The sequence below is a fragment of the Aspergillus ruber genome, assembly GCF_000600275.1.
Source record: "Aspergillus ruber CBS 135680 unplaced genomic scaffold scaffold00002, whole genome shotgun sequence".
Lineage (NCBI taxonomy): Eukaryota > Fungi > Ascomycota > Eurotiomycetes > Eurotiales > Aspergillaceae > Aspergillus > Aspergillus ruber.
The window spans coordinates 1,054,024-1,064,661 of NW_024467298.1; the positions used below are offsets into that span (position 1 = coordinate 1,054,024).

The 10,638-nt window shown below is 46.0% G+C and overlaps 2 protein-coding genes across 2 annotated transcripts; one reads left to right on the forward strand and one right to left on the reverse strand.

Moving 5' to 3' along the window:
• Positions 1 to 1,574: 1,574 nt before the first annotated feature.
• Positions 1,575 to 7,744, forward strand: EURHEDRAFT_399436 (uncharacterized protein; the record flags this gene model as incomplete). Its single annotated transcript, XM_040779926.1, has 11 exons — positions 1,575 to 2,274; positions 2,331 to 3,103; positions 3,171 to 3,668; positions 3,725 to 3,851; positions 3,904 to 4,929; positions 4,982 to 5,127; positions 5,186 to 5,358; positions 5,415 to 5,534; positions 5,595 to 6,778; positions 6,839 to 6,921; positions 6,992 to 7,744. The coding sequence occupies 11 exons, from the start codon at positions 1,575 to 1,577 to the stop codon at positions 7,742 to 7,744; spliced, it is 5,583 nt and encodes a 1,860-aa protein (XP_040642838.1).
• Positions 7,745 to 8,822: 1,078 nt separating this feature from the next.
• Positions 8,823 to 10,490, reverse strand: EURHEDRAFT_408406 (F-box protein). The gene has a single exon (XM_040780822.1). The coding sequence runs from the start codon at positions 10,403 to 10,405 to the stop codon at positions 9,029 to 9,031; it is 1,377 nt and encodes a 458-aa protein (XP_040642839.1). The 5' UTR covers positions 10,406 to 10,490; the 3' UTR covers positions 8,823 to 9,028.
• Positions 10,491 to 10,638: the final 148 nt, after the last annotated feature.

Here is a 10,638-nt window from a genome sequence, read left to right on the forward strand (position 1 = left end):
AATGAAATGATATTCCTATCTAACCAGTGTAGCCATTGACTAGAATATCGAATCTGGAGAAGAAAAGAGAAGAGGCAAATCTATTTACATGAAGAAGTCCTATATGTTTGTGTGTGGTCTCGCTAAGCAGCTTGTTTGCCTTGGTTGCTTCCATGACATTGTTTGCCGTGTTGATGATGTTTGCTGATGAAGGCGCTGAGCTGAGCCGTTACAATACTGAGATCAGTTATAACCCAGATGCAATCAATGAAACTTGGAAATGATGAACAAGCAAATGCCGATGTTTACATGATCTTCAGAGTGTATAAGCTTGGGAACGACGGTACAAATATGCAGATATATCTTGACCTAGAAACATTGAGGGAAGGGGGCATGCTTCATTTTACATCTGCGTCATACAACATTTCTCTCAGACCATTTATCTGATTCCTATTTGATTACCCATTCACCCCTTCTTGCTTCGTGAACATAAAAGACCGTCATTCAGTTAATTATAAGTGAAATGCAAGCCTTGGAATACGGATATTTTCAGTACAAGACCCATCATTCCCAGTTGAGCTGATCTGTGCTCATTTTTCACGGTCTCGACAAAATGGATTGAGTGGTACTTTGGCTTTGTATAAAGCCAGTAGTAGTGACAGAATAATATCCATGTACAAACTTTATTTGTCGACGCTTGGGTGAATCTCCTTTTCTAGTTTAGTGCTCAATACCTGCTGCCTTTTCGCTCATTGAGCAGAGGTTGAGTCAACGGTAAACATCCCGAGTACGGCAGTTCCAATGATATGTACCATGATAGTGTGACTGCAAGCATGTGTTTCTACAGAGATTCTGGCACACTTGCTTCAAGAATGATATACTGAATCTTAGTCCAAAATGTACCTAGAACTTACGATACCACAACATCCGAAACCTCAAGTTCCGATATACAGGACGCTGTGTTCTGTGTTTTGGCATCAAGGTCAACAGCAACTAGGACAACGGAATAGTATCATCGAGGATCACCAGAGAAAATGTCTGGGCATGTTATGACGAGATGCATAGTTTCAGCTGAGAGCTAAGAAATTGTTCTATTGGCTCGAACTGGAATAGAAAAGTGGACCCTATGCATGGCTCAGCTGAAGTTCGACAGCGGAGAAATAGGCAATTGTATTCATTGCTCGTTCCTTTTGGTCTGACTAAATGACTAGGAGGTGCGTAGGGGTAGTATCTGGCTTTTTACTTTGTATATAATGCCAATTGGATGGGTGCGCAAACTGCAAAATCTTCAACACTTACGTTGCTGCGTATGTCCTTGAACAGATTGCACGCAACATTGTCCGCAGCTCAGCTGGTGGATCCCACTTGCCAGCTGTTAATGGATCCTCCATGTATTGGGCCCAACGCGGGTGCTTTAATCCGGATGGAAGGAGAGAAAAAGAAAAAGTAGGGTGCTCGTGATAAGATGCGAATCCTCTTGCCCAAGTTTCTTCAGCCCGCCACGATCGCGCCATGAGTTCAAACACTATATAGTAGCTGAGCTCGCCGTGCAATTGAGGCCTTCAACTCGCCCTCATCTCATCACTTCACTCACCATGTCTACCATGGAGACCCTTAAAGCCCTCACGGCAGACCAGATCCAGAAGGGAATTGACAACTCCTCAATTTTAACCCAGCCTCTACCATCCATTGACCTGATAGTCGATGAGTCGAAACTCGACTACCGCCCAAATTTTGTCGCCGATGTGCCAACCGACGAGGCCCCCGAAGCCATTCCAGATTCCTCCTCTGAGAGTGACGATGATCAACCACCCACTCCCAACGAGGCCACCAGTCAACTCGCTGACTTTAAGGTTACAGACCTAGATCAGACAGTTATTGGAGGCGCAGTCGTGGAAAATGTCTGCTTGGTCGTGCCTGATGAACATGCGGCATCATTTGCTGGCCTACCTGTTATCCCGATCAAGGGGAGTGCCGGTGTTCAAGCCCAGATGCTAGCTTCGGTGCCAAAGGATAAGGCGGAAGGACGTTCAAATCAGCTTCCGGTTTTGCTTTTGCCGGATGAGAAGCCAACGACGACGGCGGTTGCCGCTGCTGTAGAGAAACAGCCGCAGGCCGACGCTGTTGCCCTGGCTGATATAATCAAGAATACCCCGAAGATCGAAGAGGATGCTGACAGTGTTGGCGGTGACAAGGAAATTGCCAAGACTGAGCTTGATGGTTATGTGTTGTCGGGGGATATCAAGAATTTTTTTGGTATCAAAGGTTTGAAAGCTAAACTGTACAAGTTCAAAGGTAAGTAGAGAAACAGCATGAGTTCAATGCGGCAGTGACTAATAATGATTGTTAAGGCCCGGGGAAGAAAATAAACAAGGAAAGTGAGTCCGGAGTTGAAGAACAGGATGGCGACGCCGAAGCCAACGGGAATGACGACGCCAACGCAAATGACGACGACAAGGTCAAGGGCGACGGCGATGCGGATGACAACGTAGACAGCGAAGATGATTCCGAACCAGCCCGCGAAAAAGTCATCCTCAACCCGGACAGCTACGCCCTAAAAGGAAAGCCCCTGGGAACACTGTTCCCTTTCATCAACGACATCGACCTCCAAAAAATGCCCATCACGAACCTGGCGTTTACCTATTGCGAGGAGAAGCAAAGTGCCTTCTTCCCTCCCGGACTGCGCCTTGAAGCCGACGTTGAGCTCAAGAACAGCATGCAGTGGGCGAGTGATGCGCTGAAGTCCATGTTCGCTGGCCAGGATACCCCGAAGTCTATCCATCTCAGTGCGCATCTCGCAGATAAGAGAGATTGGACTAAGCGGCCTACTATTGAGAAGTTTGTTCTTCAGGGTTACTTTCACGATATGGGGTTGAAGACTTGGGATCTTCTCCAGTTCAAGACTATGGGGATTGAGATTACTGGCACAAAGGCTGGTAGAAGCAAGAACGGTAATAAGGAGGAAGGTAACGATGATGGAAAGGGTGAAGAAGACGAAGGTAAGTTGGAAGGTAAGGATAACACCTCTGCTGAAGACGCTCCCAAAGACACCACCGAAGTGAAATCGAAGAAGCCGAAGTCTGGGGCTGTTGACAAACCCGAACCTGCAACGAATGACAACGAGGTACGCTGTTCCCATCTCATTCTCCAGTCTTTCCACTATGAAATAAAGAGTAGCTAACACCAGTTAGCCTGAGACCACGGACAGTGCTGAGGATGCGACTGAAACTCAAAAGGCAGACGACAAGGAAGAAGATGACGAGAAGAAAAAGCCCAAAGAAAAGCAGTCATGGAACTTTGGTTTTGGCTTCTTTGGTACGCTGATGTTTACCAAAGCTCCTCATGCCAATGCTCCTGTCGAGTTAAACTACCGCATTGGTCGGGACTTTGAGGTCGTCGAAAGTGCAGATGATGCGGATGAAAAGAATGATGATAAGGACGAGAAGGACGAGAACGGTGACAAAGATGACAAAACAGATACAGAGAAGAATGCCAAAGTCGACAAAGACACGACACAGCCTCCCGCCAAAGCCGTCGCCAAGGTTGATGCCAAAACAACTGTTGGAAAAACCTCGAAAAAGCTTCGCAAGCCCGAAAAGCAATGGTCGGATGGCGAGCACAAGAGAATGTGGAATGTGGTTATCTGGTGCGACAAGTGGGACGATATCTACGGTATCGAGAATGTCTCGGTAAGTCGAGATTTCTACATCGAAAACTCTGCTGCTAACCCTTTTGGTACTTTCAGTTGAAAAAAGCCGAGTTCAAGTCATCTTTCGAACAAGGTAAATTCAAGGAGACCGTGCGTCTGGACCTATTGGCAGATTTGGAGCTGGGAGGTGGAACTTTTACGGCTACAGGGGTGATTTCGAAGAGTGAGTGCGACTTCTCTGGGCACATCAAAAGCATTGACCAACTCGTGACCAGATGAGAACTCCTTGGATGCCAAGATTGGCGACCTCAAGTTGAGTGAGATCAAGAAGATTCACGCACAAATTGCCGGCTATGAAGTACCAGAAGACAATAAGGATACAGACACCAAGGCCAAGGAGGAAGAAGAGGAGACCGATGCAAAAGAGGAAGCCAAAGGAAACGAACTCATCTTCAAGAATCTCCATCTCAACCTGTCCAGCAAGAAGTGCAAGGAAGAGAAGACGACAGAAAGATCTTTGCAACTGGACGGTCATGTTACGTTCAACGAACATGCCAGTGCCAGTGCCCTGCTTAAGATTAATCAGGATGGTTTGACAATCAACGGGGATATTCAGGAGTTCAATATTCCCGATACAAGCGTCAAGATCCAAGAGGCAGGTTTGAATATTTATGTCGCCTTTAACCAGAACAAGAAGAAGAAAATCAAGGGCAAGAAGGGTAAAAAGACAACCAAATCCGTCATCGACAAGCCTGGAGCCACTAAGCAAAACAGCAAAGCCGAGCCCGTTAATGAGGAGAAAGCAGTCACCGATGGAGAGAAAGAAGTAACAGATCCAGATGCAGAAGAAAAGAAAGAGGATGATAAACCCACAAAGCCCAAGCGAGAAAGCCAGTTCTCCATCCTCGGGATCGTTAAGATCGAAGAGTTCGTGATCACGGTTGGTCTTCACGTCGAGCAAAAGAAGGACAAGAAGAATCGCGAGTGGCTTGCCATCGGCAGTGTCAAGAGCGTCAAATTGTCCAAGCTTTGGCCCGAGCTGCAGGGGGGTTTCTTGGACTTGGAGCTGGACAATCTGGCACTGATTGGCTCATCAGAGGAGAGAAAAGTAAAGGAAGAGAGTGAAGAAAAGGACAAGGAAAAGAGTGAGGAAAAGAGTGAGGAAAAGAGTGAGGAAAAGAGTGAGGAAAAGAGTGAGGAAAAGAGTGAGGAAAAGAGTGAGGAAGAAAGTGAGGACGAAAAACCAGCAAGCTGGGATGTCCTCGCAAAGGTGGATTCGTTTAACTACCCTATTGCCAAAGGTAAGGCATCGTCTCTAATCTCTAAACGATCGCGGCTTGTTAACAAACTAAGGCGTCCAACTGTGCGCAACCATTCGGAAATTCGATGCACTTGAGAAGCTCAACAACAACCAAAAGCTTGATGGCCTTGTGTTAATAGTGGGCTTCTCTTTCGATGGAAAGCTCGAGGTAAGAATCAACATGCCGAAGTCTATGGAGGTAAGAAAATCACCAAGTCAATCGAAAACGGGGATTCCTGTCCTAATACTTTATCTAGATTCCTCTCCGCGACTACGCGAAACTCGGCGAGTTCGGTGCTGCCATAGCTACAGACAACGGTCTTCCTTACCTGCAGCTCAACGCAACCTTGAAAATGCTGTTCGACGACCAGCCTCCAATCAGGGTCAGAGGTAACATTAAGGGAGCCATCGACCGTGCCGAGGGACAGCTGTACGTCAAATTTGCTCTTCCAATGGGCTTATAGAAAGCTGACTAAATTACCTTAGCTATATGGACTCGAAGGATAGCTGGGTCAACCCATTCAGTTTGAACAAGAACGTGGTCGTGTCGAAACTGGGCATTGGTGCCGGATTCAAGTACGCGACGGTCGTTGTTCACGGACCAGAGTAAGTCACATCACTCATCCCCATCGGAAATAGTTGGACTTTTCTGTTGACACACAACAGTCGTTTGGAGGCAGCAGGAAAGATCCGAGTGGGCAAAGAGTTCGAGGCAGACATGGCTTTAAGTCTAGGCATTGGCAAGGACCAAGTCATTTCTTTTAACATCAGCGAAATCAATATTATGGAGCTTGTGAAGCTCGCTGGGGAAATGGCTGATATTAAGGCCCTAAAAAACATCGAAGGTGCTGATGATATTCTCATCTTCCGTGACTTGGAACTATATCTCTCAACGGGTGCAAATGTCTTTGATGTCTACTATGAACGCGGTATCCATATCAAAGGAAGTGTGGAGTTTCTCAAAAAGAAAGGCGACTTTGAAGGACGTCTCAACGACGACGGTTTCATGATCAAAGCAGGCGTCGATAACTTCAACATCGGTGGCCTTGAACTCCGATCTGCCAGAGACGATGGGAAACGGGCGTCTGTAGACATCTCAATGACGAAGGAGACGCAGAAGATCCTAATTGATGGGATGATCCGTTTTCATTCTTTGCACCTGAAGATGTACATTGACGCCGATGTGCAGGAAAGACGTCTGGATGCCGATGTTTCTATCCAATTCTTGGAGCAACTTTCCTTCAAGATGAAGGCAAAGGCCAGGATCCCCGAGACCAAGACACTGGACGGGCTGCTGGTCAGATTTGAAGCAGAGCTCAGGCCTGACCTCTTCGGTGCAATTTTCGATGGCATTAACAACGGAATTGATGCGATCGGAAAACTTGCAACGCAAACCATCGACGACGCCATCAATGACCTTCAGGGACAAATTAATACGCACGAAGGCGAACTGGCCATTATGAAAAAGGATTTAGACGAGTTGAAGCTGAAGTCGGATGGAGAGGTCCTAAAGCGACAAACGGAGGTCAATAAAAAGAACGACGAACTGACCAAGTTGAGAAACGAACTCGACCAATATACCGAAGCTGTCAAAGATGCCCGGGCTGAAAAGAACCAGATCAATGATGAAATTAAAAAGAAGGAAATAAAAAGAGATAGTGTGAAGCGTCAACTCGATAACAAAGTGCGAGAAATGACAACTGAATATGAGAACAAGGTGGCCGAGCAACGGCAAAAGCAGGCGGACTGGGAGAAAAAGAAGAAGAGTCTTGAAGACCAAAAGGAAGCCTCATGGGGAGATGCTCTGAGAAACAGCGAAAATGCAGAAAGGAGCTGGCGTTGGTGGGAAGGTAGGTGTCTTCTCACGATTCTCGAGTTCCAAACGCTGCTAACGAACAATTGATTTTCAGACCAAGTGCATCAGGCATGGGTCTGGAAGGAACAGGCCTGGACAATTCATGTGAATGCTGGATTTTTTGATAAGCTTCCGACTGTGAGTTTTTTTTTCCAACAGTCTCATCGCCGTGCTTGCATCCTGGCTGACCATGTTGTGCGGGAATTAGTGGCTTAAATTCCAAGAAGCTAATGTCGGCCTGGAGCAAATCAAAGCCCGCCGGGATATTAACAACGAGATTCTCAAACTTGGAAAGGAAATCGCGAGCACTCCTCTCTTTAGGCAAATTGAAAGCGGCATCAATGATGCCGTCAGAGAAATCGACAAGTTCGGTAGAGCACTGGACTCGCTGACAAGGAAAGGTGTTTATGGCTATATTGAAGAAATGTCGAGGGACGAACGAACTGAGCTAGATCGCCAAATCAAACAACTGAATGAGCTCTGGAAGAAGAGCAAGGAGTTAGAAGCTAACCTCCAAGAGGCAATTAATGCACTTAACAGGAACGAGGGTAGAATAACAAGCCACGAGAGGACAGTGCAGTCGCGCATTTTGGAGCTTGAGCAAGAGATCGAGCTCAAGCCTTTCGAAGATGCGTATCGGAACAAGAAGAATGACCATGACAGAGTCGTTGCGCAAGTTCAAGTTATCCAGCAAGCCCTCAAAGATATCAAAAGCGGTATCGATGCACAAACCAAGGCAGCGAAGGAAGTTGTCGAAGCGCTCAAAAAGGCAACGCCCCGGATCACGCTCATTGTCGTCAAGGCCAGCACCGAGGTATTCGCTAAGAATGAGCCGCTTGTTTTCTCGGTTGATGTAGCGTGGATAGGAGAGACAAAGAGGTATGAGGTGACATGGTCGCCGGGTTCAAAACCAGCAGATTTGTACAAGGACATTGCAGACAAGGTGGTCGGCTTCCGTTGAGTTCTTCAGCATTTCGATAATTAGCCCAGCAGCTCTCTTTAGAATGATACTCTTTCATCTTCTCTCGTCTTATATGGTATAATATACATCTCACTCCTTTTTGCAATTCACCATAAGCCCGGAGCGCGTTCCCAACATTTGCTTTCCGAGAATAGTTAGATATTGATATATTGATCCTTGTTGCAATGCCCCGCCTTCTTTATTATTGAAGGCGAGCCTGAAGCACTGGCATCGCAGCATCACCAGTGCGATGGTCTATTGTAACCATATTCCTTTTGCTGTCTGTGTATGCCTTGTAAGCTAGGGCATTGGCTTGGCAATTCTGCTCTCTCAGGCTGTTGGGCGGCTTATTTCCAATGGTTGGGAATTACAAGATTTGTGGCTGTGTTTTACATGTAGTCTCCGTGCGGCATGTGTGTGGTCGTCTTTCAGGAGTATAAGAGAAAGCCAGAATAACACAATTGGACATAAATATTCCAGCTCGATATATCTGGGTTCAAAGGCGTACTCATGCAAACAGATAGTGGTGAGAAAGTTGACATCCATAAAACTTTGAATCGGCCTCAAAAAGGACGAGGCTCACTGCAGCTCAAGGAAACGAGTCGAAACTTCTAATCCTGTGCTTTCCAAAATTGCATGTACTTTATCGAAAATTTACGGCTTTAGGCACTTATCAAACCGGGTTGGAGCGCATAATACACAGATTGAATCTAGTGAACGTGGAAGACCTTCAGCAGAGAATAGATACATTGTCATCAATATGAAATTTATATTTTCGCTACAACATCCCATCTGCCATAAACCCTAAAACTACAGGCAACCACGACTTATTTACTTGAATTATAGACAATTTAATATACGGAAGCTCTCACTTCTATTTACAGCCCTATTTTATTACTCTCTAATATTTATCATGATAATTAGGAGAGACTACCCAAGTGTACTAGGAAAACTGGAACATGCGTATTTTAAGACGGAAACCAAGGGTTTGTCAGCTAGCTACATCTGGGTTCGTATGTTATTCTGCTGGACTGTGCCAGTGCGGCGCTTTCCCAAAATTGATCAGCAGTGTACAGTCACCACGATCAGCTTCACTCGCTCTGGGTTTGGATTGTTGGTGGTGGCAAAGCACCCGCAGGAATCTAGGCTGGGTCAAGTCAAACTAAGACCGTGGGACAAGTCTAAGATGAGTACTGCTTTAGTGGCCATTGGTTCTATGTTGTGTTACACACGTTTCTAAGGGTAATACAACCAAAAATTTTTATGGTAGGCTTAGTTAACCCATTATGATAGTACACGAATCATACCCCCAAAACAATATCCAAATTCAACTCCCACCTCCCCACAAACCCTCTCAATTTCTCTAAACGATTCCCGAGCACCAATTGGAGCCTGGAAATTATCTTTCCAGTAAATCACACTTTTTGCAGGATAGATTCTTTCCGCCTCGCCTGGTTGGATTTCTATTTTCCGCAAATTGGGGAACTCCTCGCGACGAGATAGGAGCTCGTGTAGATTGCTGTTGATGACAGAGTATTGAAGGACATCGTAGTTTGCCAAGACTAAGTACTCCAGACTGCTCGGAAGTATTTCTTGTAAGGAAAGAGAAGGTGTCTTATTCTCCCTGCCATAGTCGAATAAATTGCGAATTCGAATGCGTAGTTCACGCAGATAAATGAATTCTTTCAATGATCCAAACCAGTCGTCTGGATGTGAGTCTTCCTCTTCCTCTCCCTCTTCCCCCATGTCAGTCATTTCATGGTCTCCCCCATCATTCAATCGAAGTACTTGTAAACTGTGTTTCTGCGTAAGAAGCGCCTTGTAAAACAAACACGGCCGAAATCCTATATAAGTCTCGCCCCAAATCTCCTGATTGGAATGTTGATATTCGAATTCTTGGAGATTTGCACAGGACGCGATGAATTCAGTGAACCCCTTCCTTCCATTGCAGTTATTGAATTTGATTCTCTGGATGGGTGATGTCCCTTTGGCTGCTTTCTGAGCTGGATGATCATCCCTCTTGTCATATTCATTCTCAATCACGGTTTCCCCCTGCAAGAACCGTACTTTCGGGAGGTGAAAGAATGGGACAATTTCACATGCTGGATAAAAAGCCTTGTTTCGGTCTTCGTTGGGAATTCGCACTGTTTCGAGATTCTGCAATCCTGGAATTCTGTCGAATGGCTTTTCTCGATACGCTGCGCGACACAACATTCGTTTGACAAAGTCACTATTTCCTGAATGATCGATATCCAAGGTAGTCATATTAGGCATGTACATCAGTAATACAGCAAACCAGGCGTCGGTATTAGTCTTTTTCAGACTGGTTTTCCATTTTTCTGCTTCTTCTAGCGAATGGCTTGCTTTTTTAGCCAGGAAGCGCAGGAGCTCAGGATCATAATCTCCTTCTTCTTCGTCCCATGAATCCCACCATCTTAGAATGAATCTTCGGATATAAGTGCCCAGTCTCGGATTTTCATGGACAGATCTGACCAGAGCAGGAAGCTGGGACGCGTCTATCCGGATATCACTGTAGAGCTGAGGGGTGAAGAGAGAGTACCAGTGGCGACAGACACGGGCGAGTTCGAGATAATTTGGTTTTTTGATGAGCGGGTCGATATGCTGACCGATAAGGAGGAGAGTTTCGTTTGGTAGGTACATTTTTTCTGATTTATTTTGGGTTGATGTCACGTTTTAGGCTTGTTTTCTGGGGCGAATTTTCGGCTTTTTCTATGTTTAGTCTGCTGTATTGGGTTTAGCTGATCGGGTATTTGTGGATAGCTGCCTGTAGAGTGTCACTGTTAGTACCCGGCGGGTCACGTGTCGCTGGGTCCGCCCTCGCTTCGGTCCAAGAGGCTATTTAGGCATGTTAGCCTGCCACCTCCGAATACACA

What these genes read in the sequence shown, in the direction of transcription:
- EURHEDRAFT_408406 (XM_040780822.1), bottom strand. Translation starts at nt 10,405, where the DNA reads ATGTACCTACCAAACGAAACTCTCCTCCTTATCGGTCAGCATATCGAC.